The sequence below is a fragment of the Ovis canadensis genome, chromosome 7 (assembly GCF_042477335.2).
Source record: "Ovis canadensis isolate MfBH-ARS-UI-01 breed Bighorn chromosome 7, ARS-UI_OviCan_v2, whole genome shotgun sequence".
NCBI lineage: Eukaryota > Metazoa > Chordata > Mammalia > Artiodactyla > Bovidae > Ovis > Ovis canadensis.
The window spans coordinates 85,390,701-85,408,252 of NC_091251.1; the positions used below are offsets into that span (position 1 = coordinate 85,390,701).

General features: G+C 39.7%; 1 protein-coding gene across 1 annotated transcript in view; it reads right to left on the reverse strand.

Annotated features, from left to right (window-relative positions):
* KCNH5 (potassium voltage-gated channel subfamily H member 5) overlaps positions 1-17,552 on the reverse strand; it is a 387,182-nt gene that overhangs the window by 67,117 nt on the left and 302,513 nt on the right. Inside the window, exon 10 of the mRNA XM_069596769.1 lies at positions 15,854-16,050. Coding sequence (XP_069452870.1) covers positions 15,854-16,050 — 197 coding nt within the window. The remainder of the gene's footprint in view (positions 1-15,853; positions 16,051-17,552) is intronic.

Consider the following 17,552-nt stretch of genomic DNA (forward strand, 5'->3'; position numbering starts at 1 on the left):
TCCAATGCCCCATACCACCTCTCTCTGCTGCCTGCAGGGAAAACTGAGTGCATTTTACATGCAGATTTAGCAGTTACAGTTTTTACTCTGTTTCCATTCCATACTGTGAACTTCCTAAGGGACAGCACCTCTGCTGAACTTCTACAGATGACGTCACTCCCTAACTGTGGACACAGAATTAACCTCTGTAAAATTAAACGTCAGCTTCTCCAAATGTTGGGTGAATCAAGTATAACCTGATTCAGAAAGAGGCAGAAAATGAAGGATTTTTTCCAGGAGAACCTAGCCTCTCCGGGTCATCTGAGTGTCTCTGGCTATTTAGTAGAATGACTTGATTGGATTCCTTTGGGAAAAGATAACTTGATTGGAATGTCAAAATCTGTGACATGCATCTCCGAGCTGAGGAAAAAAATGGACATTCCAAGACGGCAGATTCTATTCTGGTCAAAACAATCAACTGTTAAAAAGTAAATCTAACCACAGAACAGCTCTCTGTTTTCTCATTTGCAAAATGTATACAATGCTTTAAAATTCTTCTTTGTTTTATAAAAATTGTAATGTTTTATTATAATATTTGTTTTACTTTCTTGGAAAAAGTCTGAATTCTCAATAAACATCTTGAAACTCCTCTCTGAATAACCAGACCCTTCTCAAAATATTACAAACCTACTTCTCGAAATCAGTGTGAAAGGCTTTTGAATCCATGACTTTTGAGCTCTCTATCTCCTCAGGTACAGAAAAGGCTGAGTCAATAGGTTTTACTTGAAAAGTGAAGGAAGAAATCTCTACAATAAAAGCTATATCATCAAGTTCAGGTGTTGTCTTGGGGATTGAGGAGGAAGGAATTCCCACAAAAGAACTCTGCCTAAAAATTCATTAAAATGCAGATCCATAAATAGATCCAGATTTGGTATTTTACATTCAACCACATACATTGACTTCTTTTTCCATAAGAGAGAAAGAAAAAGAAAATACAATAGGAGAAATTGCATGCATACCAAATTTAAATAAATACCAAAAGGCATTAGGGAATAAAAAATATGTATATTTCAGCCTTAATACTAATAAAAGCCTTTGCTTTTACATTCAAAAGGAGTATTTTTCTTTAAATGAAGATGGCATGATATAGCACCAGGCTTTCTGTGGTCCCTTGTCAAATATTAATTTCTGAGAATTAAGAATGGTAGACATATTGGAAATGAACAATCTGGCATCCAGTTATGATGCTTCTAGAAAGGCACTACTGTAAGGCAGAATTCAGCTCTAAAATAAAACAAATGATTGTTTCAAGTGATTGTTGGCTACTTTGAGAATTCCCAAGAAAAATAACTTATAAAACATCTACCTTCTTTTATTATGTTAGTTAAATACTCTTCTGTCTACAACAAGTTTATTCATTTCGTTCTTGTTTACTACTAAAATACACACTGTCTTGCAATCAGAATAAATTCCAGTGTTGCAAAAGGTGGTCAAAGGATCGCATAATCTACTGGCAAGTATGTTGATAAATTATTCAATCTAGCCCCCCTCTGAAACTTGGGAAACTCTGTCCTTAGCTAATGCTTTGGAGGCATTACTGAAGAGCAACGTATCTGTGAACCTATGTCCTGGTGACTAAATGTGGGGAAAGTTTCTTTTCAGTCTGGAAGCAGACCAACATAGAGCTCTAAATAGAAGCAGCTTAAAGGCTCAGAGGACTACATAATTAGGTTTCTGCTTCATCTAGATGCGCATGACAAACGTCTGGAATTGCTGAAAGTCAGATCCTTTTTACCAACATTAGTGAAATGAGAGCTATCTTGGAGTTGGGAAACCAAGGCTGGGGCCTCAGGACCGCTATCAGCTCTGTGGCCCCAAGCAAGTCATCTCATCTCTCTTTGTTCACTTCCCTATAGTGTTGATTTGAAGCTAAAATGAGATAACGCCTGTGGTGTGCAAACTACATCAGTTTAGAGGTGAAAGTTCTACAAACCATAGCGTGTAAGCAGAGCAATTGCAAGCAGGGCCAGTAGTTCACAGTGAATTTGCAATCCTGATATTCAATTGAGGTCATGAGAGTTATAACAACACTCTACTCAGATTCAAGTGTGGTGTGCAGATTCTTCAAAGGAAACTGCAAAATTAAAAAAAAAAAAATGTTTGCTCTTGGAAGTTATTTAGAATGAGATTAAGGCACTGTCCTGGTAAACATAGCCCCTGGCATCAGGTGATCTTAATTCATTCAACAGTGGTGATAAAATTGCTTTACTATCCTGAGAACACTAGCATTATACAGAATCTACAGACATAAATGGTTAGAAACTGCAGCTGGAAGTTAACTGTAATTGTGATTTAACACTAATTAGTAACAGTCATTTTCATAATCCTATTTCATAAGGCTCTTTGCCAAAGTTGTCAAGGGTATCATTTGTTTCTCAGAATGACCAAGATTATTCTGTGCTGGGCAGCATGACTGATTCATATTTCACTCCTTCAATTAGCAAGCACTACAGGTACTATTCTGGTCACTGGCAATAAAGAGATTACAGAAAATATCTTCTTTAGGAAGCTCGTTTTTCTGTTGAAAAAACAAAAATGTAGATAGGAAACCAAAATATCACAATCAATGCTGTGAGAGAAGTAAACATAGGTACTATATAGAATACTTCAGAGTTTTATATATCTTTTGCTTCAACTGTGGACAATGTTTTCTTAATGTCTTTTTCATGGGATTAAGAAATATGGATTTGTGAAATGAATGTGCTCCCATATTTTATCTAGCAGATATGGGCAGGAAGGGGGCAAGAAGGTAGTGAAGCTGCAATTTCCATTATCACATTTCTAAACTATTTCTTCAAAGATGCCAGTCTTGACTATTAAAATAAGTGGGGGCCACAACACATGTACACCAATAAAATACTTTAGACTTGTTTGATGTCCAATTTCAGAATGTTTTCCATCCACAAAAGGTAACTGCTGTACAGATGCTTCATTGCTCACAGAAAATAGGGCATTCTGTGCCACTGGATTTCCCATTTTAAGAATGCTATGATAATGCAAGAGTGAGTCTAAACCACTATTTCTTAGCACTGACACATTAAAATACAGAATTGATACTGTGCTTATCCATGAAATTGCCAGTTGGCTTCAACTGCCCTCTACTTAAAAACAATGCCATCTGTGGAGGATTCTGGCTTTATGGGGAAAAGAACACTACATGTACCTGTACCTCTATTTCTGTTTTTCCAACTGAGCATTTGTGTTGATCATTCTTGGAAATTTTTCTAAATTTAAATGAGAATCCTTTCTCATATTCCTGTATTCAAAGTGCAAGAACATTTATCAGGTATCGATAATTATGCACTTCCCAGGAGGGGAAAAAAAAAAAACAAAACAATGCTGAATATTGATACTGCTGAACATCCCCAGCAATACAGACCTATTTCAGCTGTAACTTTTGATTTTAGAATATTTCTAAAAATTACTCCTTCACATTTAATTAAAAAAAATAGGATTGTTATGGACTGAATTTTTCTTACCTGCCTTCCCAATTCACATATTGAAACCCTAACACCTAATGTGACTATACTTAAAGGTGGGATCTCTAAGGAAGCAATAAAGGTTAAAAGAGGTCATAAGAGTAGGCCACTGCTCTGGGGAATTTTCTTTTTGCTTTTTTTATTGTGGTAAAAGTTACATAGTATAAAATATACTATTTTAACTATATAAGACCCAGATAATCATGATGATGTGCTCACTAATATAGAGCCAGACATCTTGGAAAGTGAAGTCAAATGGGCCTTAGAAAGCATCACTACGAACAAAGTTAGTGGAGGTGATGGAATTCCAGTTGAGCTGTTTCAAATCCTGAAAGATGATGCTGTGAAAGTGCTGCACTCAATATGCCAGCAAATTTGGAAAACTAGCAGTGGCCACAGGACTGGAAAAGGTCAGTTTTCATTCCAATCCCAAAGAAAGGCAATGCCAAAGAATGCTCAAACTACCACACAATTGCACTCATCTCACATGCTAGTAAAGTAATGCTCAAAATTCTCCAAGCTAGGCTTCAGCAATACATTTACCGTGAACTCCCTGATGTTCAAGCTGGTTTTAGAAAAGGCAGAGGAACCAGAGATCAAATTGCCAACATCTGCTGGATCATCAAAAAAGCAAGAGAGTTCCAGAAAAACATCTATTTCTGCTTTATTGACTATGCCAAAGCCTTTGACTGTGTGGATCACAATAAACTGTGGAAAATTCTGAAAGAGATGGGAATACCAGACCACCTAACCTGCCTCTTGAGAAATCTGTATGCAGATCAGGAAGTAACAGTTAGAACTGGACATGGAACAACAGACTGGTTCCAAATAGGAAAAGGAGTACGTCAAGGCTGCATATTGTCACCCTGCTTATTTAACTTATATGCAGAGTACATCATGAGAAACGCTGGACTGAAAGAAGCACAACCTGGAATCAAGATTGCCCGGAGAAATATCAATCACCTCAGATATGCAGATGACACCACCCTTATGGCAGAAAGTGAAGAGGAGCTAAAGAGCCTCTTGATGAAAGTGAAAGAGGAGAGTGAAAAAGTTGGCTTAAAGCTCAACATTCAGAAAACGAAGATCATGGCATCTGGTTCCATCACTTCATGGGAAATACATGGGGAAACAGTAGAAACATTGTCAGACTTTATTTTTTTGGTCTCCAAAATCACTGAAGATGGTGATTGCAGACATGAAATTAAAAGACGCTTACTCCTTGGAAAAAAAGTTATGACCAACCTAGATAGTATATTCAAAAGCAGAGACATTACTTTGACGACTAAGGTGTGTCTAGTCAAGCCTATGGTTTTTCCTGTGGTCATGTATGGATGTGAGAGTTGGCCTGTGAAGAAGGCTGAGCGCTGAAGATTTGATGCGTTTGAACTGTGGTGTTGGAGAAGACTCTTGAGAGTCCCTTGGACTGCAAGGAGATCCAATCAGTCCATTCTGAAGGAGATCAGCCCTGGGATTTCTTTGGAAGGAATGATGCTAAAGCTGAAGCTCCAGTACTTTGGACACCTCATGTCAAGAGTTGACTCATTGGAAAAGTCTCTGATGCTGGGAGGGATTGGGGGCAGGAGGAGAAGGGGACGACCCAGGATGAGATGGCTGGATGGCATCACGGACTCGATGGACGTGAGTCCGAGTGAACTCCAGGAGATGGTGATGGACAGGAAGGCCTGGCGTGCTGCAATTTACGGGGTCGCAAAGAGTCAGACACAACTGAGTGACTGAACTGAACTGAACCATATTTAACTGTACAGTTCAGTGGCACTAAGTACATTCACATTATTGTGGAACCCTTCCCATCATCAATCTTCTGAATTTTTCCCCTTCCTAAACTAGAACTCTGTCCCCATTAAACACTAACTCCCCACTCACCCTCTCCATCACACTTCCCCTTTTCCCATCAACCCCTGGCATCTAAAAATGTACTTTCTAACTCTATGAACTTGACGATACTAGGTACCTCATATAAACGAAATCAAACAATATTTTCTGCTTCATACATCATGCATATAGATACACTGTATAAAGTGGAAGTTGTTCAGTCATGTCCAACTCTTTGCGACCCCATGGACTATACAGTCCATGGAATTCTCTAGGCCAGAATACTGAAGTGGGTAGCCTTTCCCTTCTCCAGGGGATCTTCCCAAGCCAGGGATCGTATTGCAGGTGGAGTCTTTACCAGCTGAGCCACCAGGGAAGCCCATATGCAATACACAGCAGTGTGTATACATCAATCCCAATTTCTCATTCCATCCCAACACCCACCACTTCACCACTCCACAGGGTGTCCATATGTTTCCTTTATGTCTGTGTCTATAATTTTTATAAAAAGAGACATCAGAGAGTCCACTGTCTCTTTCCCCACACTCAAACATAGAGTACTGGCCAGCCATGTGAGGACACAGCAAGAGGGGAGCCATCTGTGACCCAAGAGAGTTCCCACCAGACACCAACCCTGCCAGCACCTTGATCTTGGACTTGTAGCCTCCAGATCTTGTGAGAAAATAAATTTCTGTTTAACCACCCAGTCTGTGTTATTTCGTTATGGCTTTCTGAGCAGACTAATACAAGGGTTAAAAAAATATCACTGAGGTGTTTCAGATTACCCTGTCTTGAACTAAAGGTACAGAAATGTATGGTAAAAAGCAGTATCAACCAGAAGCAAGAGGAGTCTCTGAGGCAACATGGAGGCATTTCTTTGCAACTACAACTAACAGGCAAGCATCTGTTTGGCATCATTTTTTATCAATATCCAATGGGCTCCCCTCCATGAACAAGCCTCTAAGGGTCCTCTCTCTAATTCCGCCAGCAATGAGTTGTGACAACACTTGTGAAGTGTTGCCACCAGGGATGCTCATTATGGACTCAGTGTCCAGGGATTTTACTGGAGTTTAGCCAATAGGTATCCTCTGTCTGGCACATACTAAAATTCCACACTCCTTGAAGGAAAGCAGATGTCCAGCATGAACCATATTGTTTGAACAAACAGTAGGCATAGTGAGCTACTCTTACCTGTCAAAGTATTAGAAACCATCTTAAAATTCAAGTTCTCAAATGCCAGCCAAGGGCCCACTTTAGAAACAGGACTTTCGAAGTCTAGCAGTCATGCCTGCTGGGTTAACTCTATACACAAACAGTAAATATCAGTGTATAACAGGAGGCAGAATGAGCAGAAGTATGATGGTTACTTTTATTTTATTTTTTTAATATAAACTTATTTATTTTAATTGGAAGCGAATTACTTTACAATATTGTATTGGTTTTGCCATAGGTCAACATGAATCTGCCATGGTTGTACACGTGTTCCCCATCCTGAACCCTCCTCCCTGATGGTTACTTTTAAAGTCTGATTAGAATTCTTTAAAACTTAGATATCACCTTCACTGGTTTTGCTGTGTGCCTTCTGGGCCTATAACTGAGTGCCAGTCCTCAAATTAATAAAAGAATTTAGTCATTTCAGGAAATGGTATCTTAGATTGGTAAAGGAAATAATCTATGAATAAAGTCAGAAAGTATGGCAACCTTCCTCTGCTGCTTTCCTATGCCTTTTCTGAATATGTTTAAATTTATTGGAAACTATAGAATTGCCTTATTATTACTGAAAACTATATACCAATCAGTTCTTTTGCTCAACTTAGCCCAGTTTCTGACTCTCATATTGGGGGTGGGGAGGGGAGTGGAGTGGGGGTGCTGTCTTAATCTCCAGAAGTCTGGTAAAGCCTGTGAAATAGGCCTCATTCCAGAAGAGTTGCTTTAACAACTCTTAAAAGAACAAAACAAAACAAAATACATAGTGTTGCAAAGGAAATATAATGAAATTCAATTATCAAAATATTAAAAGCAATTTAGAAAACAATAATCTATGTGCTTTTTTATTAACACAATAACACATCTAGCAGCAGGTCTAATAACTATCATAATTATGAAGCACTGATTAGCATAAACATTTCAGGATGTCTTCAACAAAAATAATGTGCTATGAAAACATAATCTCTTTTGGTACCACTAATAAAACCATAGTTTGGTATCAACATTCATAATTGAGAGAAAAGCTAAATTCCACTTAGAAATTAATAATGTAATAATTTTTCTCATCCAAATTTACAAGATCCAGGTAAAAAAATCAGGTTTCTAGTATCATAAGATCAGGGTTCATGAAATCATTCCATTCAGTTCACAAATTGTTGACCAAGGGCAGGTAGACCTGTTTTGTTTCACTGGGATTCCAAGGCAAATACAATCAAAATAAGTAGCAGCTTCCCTTCCACATTTGGAATGAGTTCTCTGGTTTTCACAGACACATAGTTTTAACTCATGTGTGTTGTCTACCTGACTCCTACAGCCACCTCTTTTTTTGCTTTGTTTGTTTGGATTTTGTTTTCATCTGCATCCACCTCTTATATGGCTGTGCGGGCACCAGAGCGCCTAGAGGAGCTATTCCACATACAAGGTCCAGAGGGGCGGCGGTGACGAGATATCCCTCGTCCAAGGTAAGGAGCAGTGGCTGCGCTTTGCTGGAGCAGCCGTGAAGAGATACCCCAGGTCCAAGGTAAGAGAAACCCAAGTAAGACGGTAGGTGTTGCAAGAGGGCATCAGAGGGCAGACACACTGAAACCATAATCACAGAAAACTAGTCAATCTAATCACACTAGGACCACAGCCTTGTCTAACTCAGTGAAACTAAGGCATGCCCTGTGGGGCATGGTGGAGAGGTCTGACAGAATGTGGTCCACTGGAGAAGAGAATGGCAAACCTCTGCAGTATTCTTGCCTTGAGAACTCCATTAACAGTATGAAAATGCAAAATGATAGGATACTGAAAGAGGAACTCCCCAGGTCAGTAGGTGCCCAATATGCTACTGGAGATCAGTGGAGAAATAACTCCAGAAAGAATGAAGGGATGGAGCCAAAGCAAAAACAATACCCAGTTGTGGATATGACTGGTGATAGAAGCAAGGTCCAATGCTGTAAAGAGCAATATTGCATAGGAACCTGGAATGTCAGGTCCATGAATCAAGGCAAATTGGAAGTGGTCAAACAGGAGATGGCAAGAGTGAACGTCAACATTCTAGGAATCAGTGAACTACAATGGACTGGAATGGGTGAATTTAACTCAGATCACCATTATATCTACTACTGCAGGCAGGAATCCCTTAGAAGAAATGGAGCAGCCATCATGGTCAGCGAAAGAGTCTGAAATGCAGTACTTGGATGCAATCTCAAAAACGACAGAATGATCTCACTTCGTTTCCAAGGCAAACCATTCAACATCACAGTAATGCAAGTGTATGCCCCAACCAGTAATGCTGAAGAAGCTGAAGTTGAACGGTTCTATGAAGACATCCTGAGCGCCAAAGAATTGATGCTTTTGAACTATGGTGTTGGAGAAGACTCTTGAGAGTCCCTTGGACTGCAAGGAGATCCAACCAGTCCATTCTGAAGGAGATCAGCCCTGGGATTTCTTTGGAAGGAATGACACTAAAGCTGAAACTCCAGTACTTTGGCCACCTCATGTGAAGAGTTGACTTATTGGAAAAGACTTTCATGCTGGGAGGGATTGGGGGCAGGAGGAGAAGGGGCCGGCAGAGGATGAGATGGCTGGATGGCATCACTGACTCGATGGACGTGAGCCTGAGTGAACTCCGGGAGTTGGTCATGGACAGGGAGGCCTGGTGTGCTGCGATTCATGGGGTCACAAAGAGTCGGACATGACTGAGTGACTGAACTGAACAGAACTGATGAAGACCTACAAGACATATAAAACTAACACCCAAAAAAGATGTCCTTTTCATTATAGGGGACTGGAATGCAAAAGTAGGGAGTCAAGAAACACCTGGAGTAACAGGCAAATTTGGCCTTGGAATATGGAAAGAAGCAGGGAAAAGACTAATACAGTTTTGCCATGAAAATGCACTGGTCATAGCAAACACCCACTTCTAACAACACAAGATAAGACTCTACACAAGGACATCACCAGATGGTCAACACCGAAATCAGATTGATTATATTCTTTGCAGCCAAAGATGGAGAAGCTCTATACAGTCAGCAAAAACAAGACCAGGAGCTGACTGTGGCTCAGATCATGAACTCCTTATTACCAAATTCAGACTGAAACTGAAGAAAGTAAGGAAAACCACTAGACCATTCAGGTATGCCCTAAATCAAATCCCTTATGATTATACAGTGGAAGTGAGAAATAGATTTAAGGGACTAGATCTGATAGATAGAGTGCCTGATGAACTATGGATGGAGATTCGTGACATTGTACAGGAGACAGGGATCAAGACCATCCCCATGGAAAAGAAATGCAAAAAAGCAAAATGGCTGTCTGAGGAGGCCTTACAAATAGCTGTGAAAAGAAGAGAAGTAAAAAGCAAAGGAGAAAAGGAAAGATATAAGCATCTGAATGCAGAGTCCCAAAGAATAGCAAGAAGAGATAAGAAAGCCTTCCTCAGTGATCAATGCAAAGAAATAAAGGAAAACAACAGAATGGGAAAGACTAGAGATCTCCTCAAGAAAATTAGAGATACCAAGGGAACATTTCATGCAAAGATGGGCTCGATAAAGGACAGAAATGGTCTGGACCTAACAGAAGCAGAAGATATTAAGAAGAGGTGGGAAGAATACATGGAAGAACTGTGCAAAAAAGATCTTCATGACCCAGATAATCATGATGGTGTGATCACTCACCTAGAGCCAGATATCCTGGAATGTGAAGTCAAGTGGGCCTTAGAAAACATCTCTACGAACAAAGCTAGTGGAGGTGATGGAATTCCAGTGGAGCTATTTCAAATCTTGAAAGATGATGCTGTGAAAGTGCTGCACTCAATATGCCAGCAAGTTTGGAAAACTCAGCAGTGGCCACACAACTGGAAAAGGTCAGTTTTCATTCCAATCCCAAAGAAAGGCAATGCCAAAGAATGCTCAAACTACCACACAATTGCACTCATCTCACATGCTAGTAAAGTAATGCTCAAAATTCTCCAAACCAGGCTTCAGCAATACATGAATCATGAACTTCCAGATGTTCAAACTGGTTTTAGAAAAGGCAGAGGAACCAGAGATCAAATTGCCAACATCTGCTGGATCATGGAAAAAGCAAGAGAGTTCCAGAAAAACATCTATTTCTGCCTTATTGATTATGCCAAAGCCTTTGACTGTGTGGATCACAATAAACTGTGGAGAATTCTTCAACGGATGGGAATACCAGACCACCTGATCTGCCTCTTGAGAAACCTATATGCAGGTCAGGAAGTAACAGTTAGAACTGGACATGGAACAACAGACTGGTTCCAAAGAGGGAAAGGAGTACGCCAAAGCTGTATATTGTCACCCTGCTTATTTAACTTCTATGCAGAGTACATCAGGAGAAATGCTGGAAGAACCACAAGGTGGAATCAAGATTGCCGGGAGAAATATCAATCACCTCAGATATGCAGATGACACCACCCTTATGGCAGAAAGTGAAGAAGAACTAAAGAGCCTCTTGATGAAAGTGAAAAAGGAGAGTGAAAAAGTTGGCTTAAAGCTCAACATTCAGAAAACAAAGATCATGGCATCTGGTCCCATCACTTCATGAGAAATAGATGGGGAAACAGTAGAAACATTGTCAGACCTTATTTTTTTGGTCTCCAAGATCACTGCAGATGGTGACTGCAGCCATGAAATTAAAAAACGCTTACTCCTTGGAAGGAAAGTTATGACCAACATAGATAGCATATTGAAAAGCAGAGACATTAGTTTGCCAACAAAGGTCCGACTAGTCAAGGCTATAGTTTTTCCAATGGTCATGTATGGATGTGAGAGTTGGACTGTGAAGAAAGCTGAGTGCCGAAGAATTGATGCTTTTGAACTATGGTGTTGGAGAAGACTCTTGAGTCCCTTGGAGTGCAAGGAGATCCAACCAGTCCATTCTAAAGGAGATCAGCCCTGGGATTTCTTTGGAAGGAATAATGCTGAAGCTGAAACTCCAGTACTTTGGCCACCTCATGTGAAGAGTTGACTCATTGGAAAAGACTCTGATGCTGGGAGGGATTGGAGGCAGGAGGAGAAGGGGACGACAGAGGATGAGATAGCTGGATGGCATCACTGACTCGATGGACGTGAGTCTGAGTGAACTCTGGGAGTTGGTGATGGACAGGGAGGCCTGGCGTGCTGCGATTCATGGGCTTTCAAAGAGTCAGACATGCCCTAGCAACTGAACTGAACTGAACTGAACTTCTTATATATGGCATTTTCCATGTCATGATAACCCTCTATGTGGGTGGTACTTAGCAGAGATTTGTTTTCTAATAAAGGGAGAACTCTATTTGCAAACCTGCCATTCCCATCTGACTTGGAGGCTTCCACTCAGCTATTGAGACACTAAGGCCCACCAGAAGCCGCCTGTATTTATAAAGAAATTTTCACTGAAGCACAACTAACCTCATTTATTTGCATACTATCTTTGGTTGCTATGGACTGTATTGGGTCCTCCTGATATTAATATGGTGAAGTGCCAATCCCCTGAATATGATGATATTTGAAGAGTTTCTGGGAAATAATTAGGATTAGATGAGGCCATGAGGGTCCTCTGGCACCCCACTCCAGTACTATTGCCTGGAAAATCCCACGGAAAGAGGAGCCTGGTAGGCTGCGGTCCATGGGGTCGCTAAGAGTCGGACACAACTGAGCGACTTCACTTTCCCTTTTCACTTTCATGCATTGGAGAAGGAAATGGCAACCCACTCCAGTGTTCTTGCCTGGAGAATCCCAGGGACGGGGGAGCCTGGTGGGCTGCCATCTATGGGGTCACACAGAGTCGGACACGACTGAAGTGACTTAGCAGCAGCAGCAGCAGCAGCAGCATGAGGGTCCTCATGATAAAATTTAGTGCCTTTATAACTGGGCTTCCAGGTGGCTCAGACAGTAAAGAATCTGCTTGCAGTGCTTGAAGTGCAGGAGACCTAGGTTCGATCCCTGGGTCAAGAAGACCCCTGGAGAAGGGAATGGCTACCTACTCCAGCATTCTTGCCTGGAGAATCCCAGGGACGGGGGAGCCTGGTGGGCTCCAGTCCATGGGGGGCAAAGAGCTGGACACAACTGAGTGACTGACACTTTTAGTTTCACAAGAAGAGATACTAGAGAAATTGCTTCCAAACTCTGTCCACCACATGAAGGCACAGAAAGAATCAGATGTCGCCAAACCAGAAATAAGAGTCCTTATTGGGGACCCGAATTGACTAGCACCTTGATCTTAGAGTTAACCTCCAGAACTGTGAGAAGTAAATTCCCATTGGTGAAACCACCCAATCTATGGTGTTTTGTAATGACAACCCAAGTTAAGACAGCTAATATCATGCTACAGTAGGAGGGTTGAATAGTTGAGACAGGAACTATAAGGTCCTCAAATATCTTGTCCTTGCCAGAAAAGTTTGCCAACTCCTTCTCTAGTTTTTGGATGAAAATACCAGTTACAATTCTAGAAATTTTATATTGAGGGACCTAATGATGTTTAGTGGGAGCTATATTTGCATAACAAGCATCTTGTTTCTCTTTAATGGATATGAAAGCAAGCAGCTTATGCTATCACGTTCCTCCTACTACAGCCACTGAGAACTACGCACTATAGAAAACTCCCCACTGAGACACCTTAAGTGCTTATGTGGCCAGAGCTATAAATCTATGAAGGCTGAAAACCTGGGTCCCAAATATGCTTCCCCAACTTAGTAGGAGCACACTTTTAATTAATGGTTATGATAGCTAGAAGACATCAATGGTATGCTAAAGACATACTTGACTCTGTAATTCACAAGGAATATTCACTTCAAGAATGCTTAAAATGGTAGCAATAAGAACAAAATATTTTTTGTTAATAGTTCAGTGGGGAAACTATTAGTGGAAGTGTGTCTGTGGGATATTGTTGTGGGGGGAAGAGTCAGCTATTCGAAAAACAAAATCAACACCGTATAAACTAAAGAATATGGGCTTTAGAACAGGCAGAGATGGATTCAAATCTAGGCTGTGACCCGTCATTTATTTGGCATCCAGCTATCTCACTCTCAGAATCTCAACCTCCTCATCAATGAAATGCCTCATTTGCGGGTTGTTGATATTAAATTTGATTAATTATATGTACAATATGTTGAAGTACATGGATATAAAATAGACTTTCAAAATGGTAGCTCTTCTCATGAATCATAGGAAGATACTGTCTCAGTTTCTCTTATTTATGAAAATACTTTTATCTGAGAACAAAGTGACACTGATGAGAAATACACCTGACCTGATATTCAAGTTATTGACACCATTCATCAATTACAGAAGGTCAGGGAATATTTTTTGAAAACAAGCAAACAAAAATCCTGACACATATTATAACAAGGAACAGGTTATTAAGGGAAGAAGTCATTTGATTTAACTCACACACTGGCACCTACAGAGGCAGGTGTACAATTCCTGGGTCCCATTAAAAAATAGCACAAGTTTTCTGCTCTACTTCTATGCCTGTCAGAGACAGACATGCTGCTACACACACTTGGCTCTCATAACCAGTGTGTGTGTGTGTGTGTGTGTGTGTGTGTGTGCGCGTGTGCCCAGACACATGTGATATGCATGTGCTCAGATGTTTGAAAGAGAAAAAAAGATGATAGAGTTTTGTGATGAACACATTTTGAAGAACTAAAGTTTATTTTGTCTTTATTACCCCTCTTTGAGGGATGCAATCATTTACATTGCAAGTATATCACTTGGTTATTTAATACTAATCCCTCCCATGTGTTTTGAAGGGAAAACAACTGCCCTTTTTCCCCACAAGAATATTATAAACATAAGATGAGATAATGTATAAACAACAATACTTAGAAGAGGGCAGTGACAAATAATATCTGCCCTGAGGACTGTAAGGACAGATCCAGGTTATGGTAAGTTTGTAGCATGTGGGAAGATTTCAAAACTGGCAAAATGTATATTGGGAAGATTTAATTAGATATGAGTTTCAAATATCCACCAGGCAGCCTTGTAGAAGAGGAATTTGTCACTGGAAAAGGTAGAGCACAGAGTGAAGAGACATATTTCTGTGTAATAACAGACAGGACTCCGATCTCCCCAATGAAGGAGCAGGTGCTCTGTTTAGTTCATATTTGGCACCAGTCTCCCAGGTTTATCATTACTTTAAATCCCAATTACTTGTACAAAGAGATGTTTCACATATTTGCATTTCACATAACATTCACACTCGCCTGTCAGCTCCTTGAGCATAAAGACTGTGTTATTCAGGCCTCATGTTCTCTATAGCTCTTTACATTTTGTCTTTCAGGTTGTGGATGCTCAATAACTATTTGTTAACAAAATATAAACTGAAACCGCTTTTCAAATATAAATCAAGTGTTGTGACACTAGTATGAATAGGACTCCTGCAGTCTTATCCCCTCTTAGAACCCTGAGTAGAGAATTGTATTGATTTGCTTATGCTCATTTCTATGTTGATGCAGTATAGATGTTAATTTGCCACTTGGATTGATTTTTTTTCTCTATGTTAACTAGCAGGAAGGTTCTATTTAAGGGGTTGGTGAAAGGGAAGGCTTGTTATTTCATAATACTTCACTGCAGACAGGCAATCATCTTAGATGAAATTCCTTAAGTGCAGTTATCCAAACGTCTATTTCAGTCTTGGCAATAAAAGAGCCCTCACCAATGTCCAATGACCTATAAATCAGAGCTAGAAGAATTCTTTATGCAAATTAAATTTGTGCCACACTCATCAATAAAAAAGAAAACAGCAAGAAGATTAAATTTGCAGCAGCCACACAAAGTAAAGGATTCCTGTATCTATTTGTAGGATATGTCAGTATGGCTTGTTATTTTTTGAGATAGTGTACTTTGAAAGAATTAATGGGAAATGAGCTTTATGAATTGATTATTAAATGAGAGGGAGGGCGTAAAGAGAGTTAGGAATATAAAGTAGGCAACCAGTTTGATTAAACTTAGAAGCTTTAAAAGACTCACATAATAAAGTAAGAGACACTGATATTAATTTTACAGCAGTATTATAAACCCCAGGAATTAACTAATTATATTATAGAACAGTTTGTTCCTCCTCAGGTCCATTTTTCATTTTACATTTAAATAATAGATATTCAAACCTTTATCCATGTATTCAGGGTTTTTATCACTCCTTTAAAAAGTAAGCAAAATAAAAAGAAAGGGGGAAAATTATGTCACTTTATATTGATGGGAATGTACTACTACAAAATAAAATCACTATACCACTCTTTAACTAATAGAATATAACGTATTAACCCGCTAGAGGCTAGTAAGTGGAAATGGATCCAGACGACTTACCCGTTTTCTTAGATTGCAAGTAAGAGTGAGATTCCTTGAGAACGAGTTTGCAAAAGCTGTATAAAAGTCCAGGACTTTAAGCAAGGCTTCTCGCTTGATGATGTGGAGGTCACAGTATGTCAGCGCTCGGACATTGGCACATGCGTGAGCAAGGGTAGTTTCCTTCCAGAAGATGTCTCCAAACACATCTCCTTTCCCTGGAAAATAGTTAAGATTCATACATTCAAGTATCTACACTATTTTTTTTTATCCTAGTCATGTTCTTTTTTCGAATTCAATTTCATATGTTACTGATCATTGAACATAATTTAAAGTCTAAGTATGCAACACCACATATGCACATATAACAATGCACAACACTTTCATATAATATGTAAAGTAACATCATCCTAAATTCAGTCTTTGATGGAAATCTAGAGTGACATGAATAAACGAAATCCAACAGAGAAGCCAAGAACCTCATTTTAAGAAATAGTTTTATTACCTTCTGCCACCTTAACTTTTCCCATTCTGACTAAAAGGAGCAAAGGTGACTTCTCAGTTTCATCTTTTCTTCTGCTCCTTCTGGTAGAAATGACAGTAAAATGCAATATGCAAGAACCTCCTGTTATAGCTTTATAAATCTGGAACTGAATCGACATATATTAAACATAAATTATTCAGCACCTAGGGCTTGTGCTGGAGGCAAACAAAAGCTCACCAAAACTGATTCTCCAAGGATGCCTTTCCCTCTTCACAGAACTAAACCTCATGCACAGCTTCAGAGCCCCTGGAGAGAGCTCTAGTTCACAATTACAGAACCAAATAAATTAAGCTGGGTAAAACACAGAGGCCCAGATTTGCTATGCCATAAACAGTTCCATAAAGAGTGCTGTACTGTAGTCAAATGTGGATGTTAAAATAATAGAACACAGAAATCAACTATTTACTTCAGAGCAACACCCACTGGTGAGCTTAAATCAACAGTTCACCATCCTGAGTCAAGAGTACTTAGTTGCCCAAACACAGGGAAATGAGGAAGCTTCAGAGTAAGTGCTAAAAGGTTTTTCTGCTGAGGCACTTCCATACGTGCCCCTGGCTTGTGAAGGGCCATCAACTGTGTTCTCCATTCTTCTGCAGGAAAGAGAAGGTTTTAAAGTGAAAAAGATGGGGAATATATCCAGGAGGGAAAAAAATATCTTTCTACAGTCACTCTTTCAAAGATTTATTTTTTATGTACTCTAACCACAGAGATAAGTGAAGATTAAAGTGAAGATTAAAACGCTCTCATCATGAAGATTAAAGTCAGAACTGACAGGAACTAAGGAAGAAGAAAGATGCCTTATAACACGTCAGGCATCAGACCAACAGAGAAAAGATAGCATGCAACCAGATAAATGAGAGAAAAAGAGAGAGAGAGAAAAAGAGACAGAAAGAGAGGCTGAGGTTAAGTGAGATTATGGATTCTTTGCCTACCCCACACAGAAAGTTTGGAAATCCTTATAGAACCAAGAGCCACTCTGGGATGGAGAGAGAAAACACATATATCACTGAGGGGGTAGTTAAAACCACTATGTGATCAAATGATCATCATAAAACAACCATGATAGATACTTAATAAATATTGAGCAATCTCATTTGGTTCCAGATTCTCCCAACATTTCCTTTTTAGTTAGTGATGATGACCTTTTAAGCTGCTGATGAACAGCTTAACTGTATG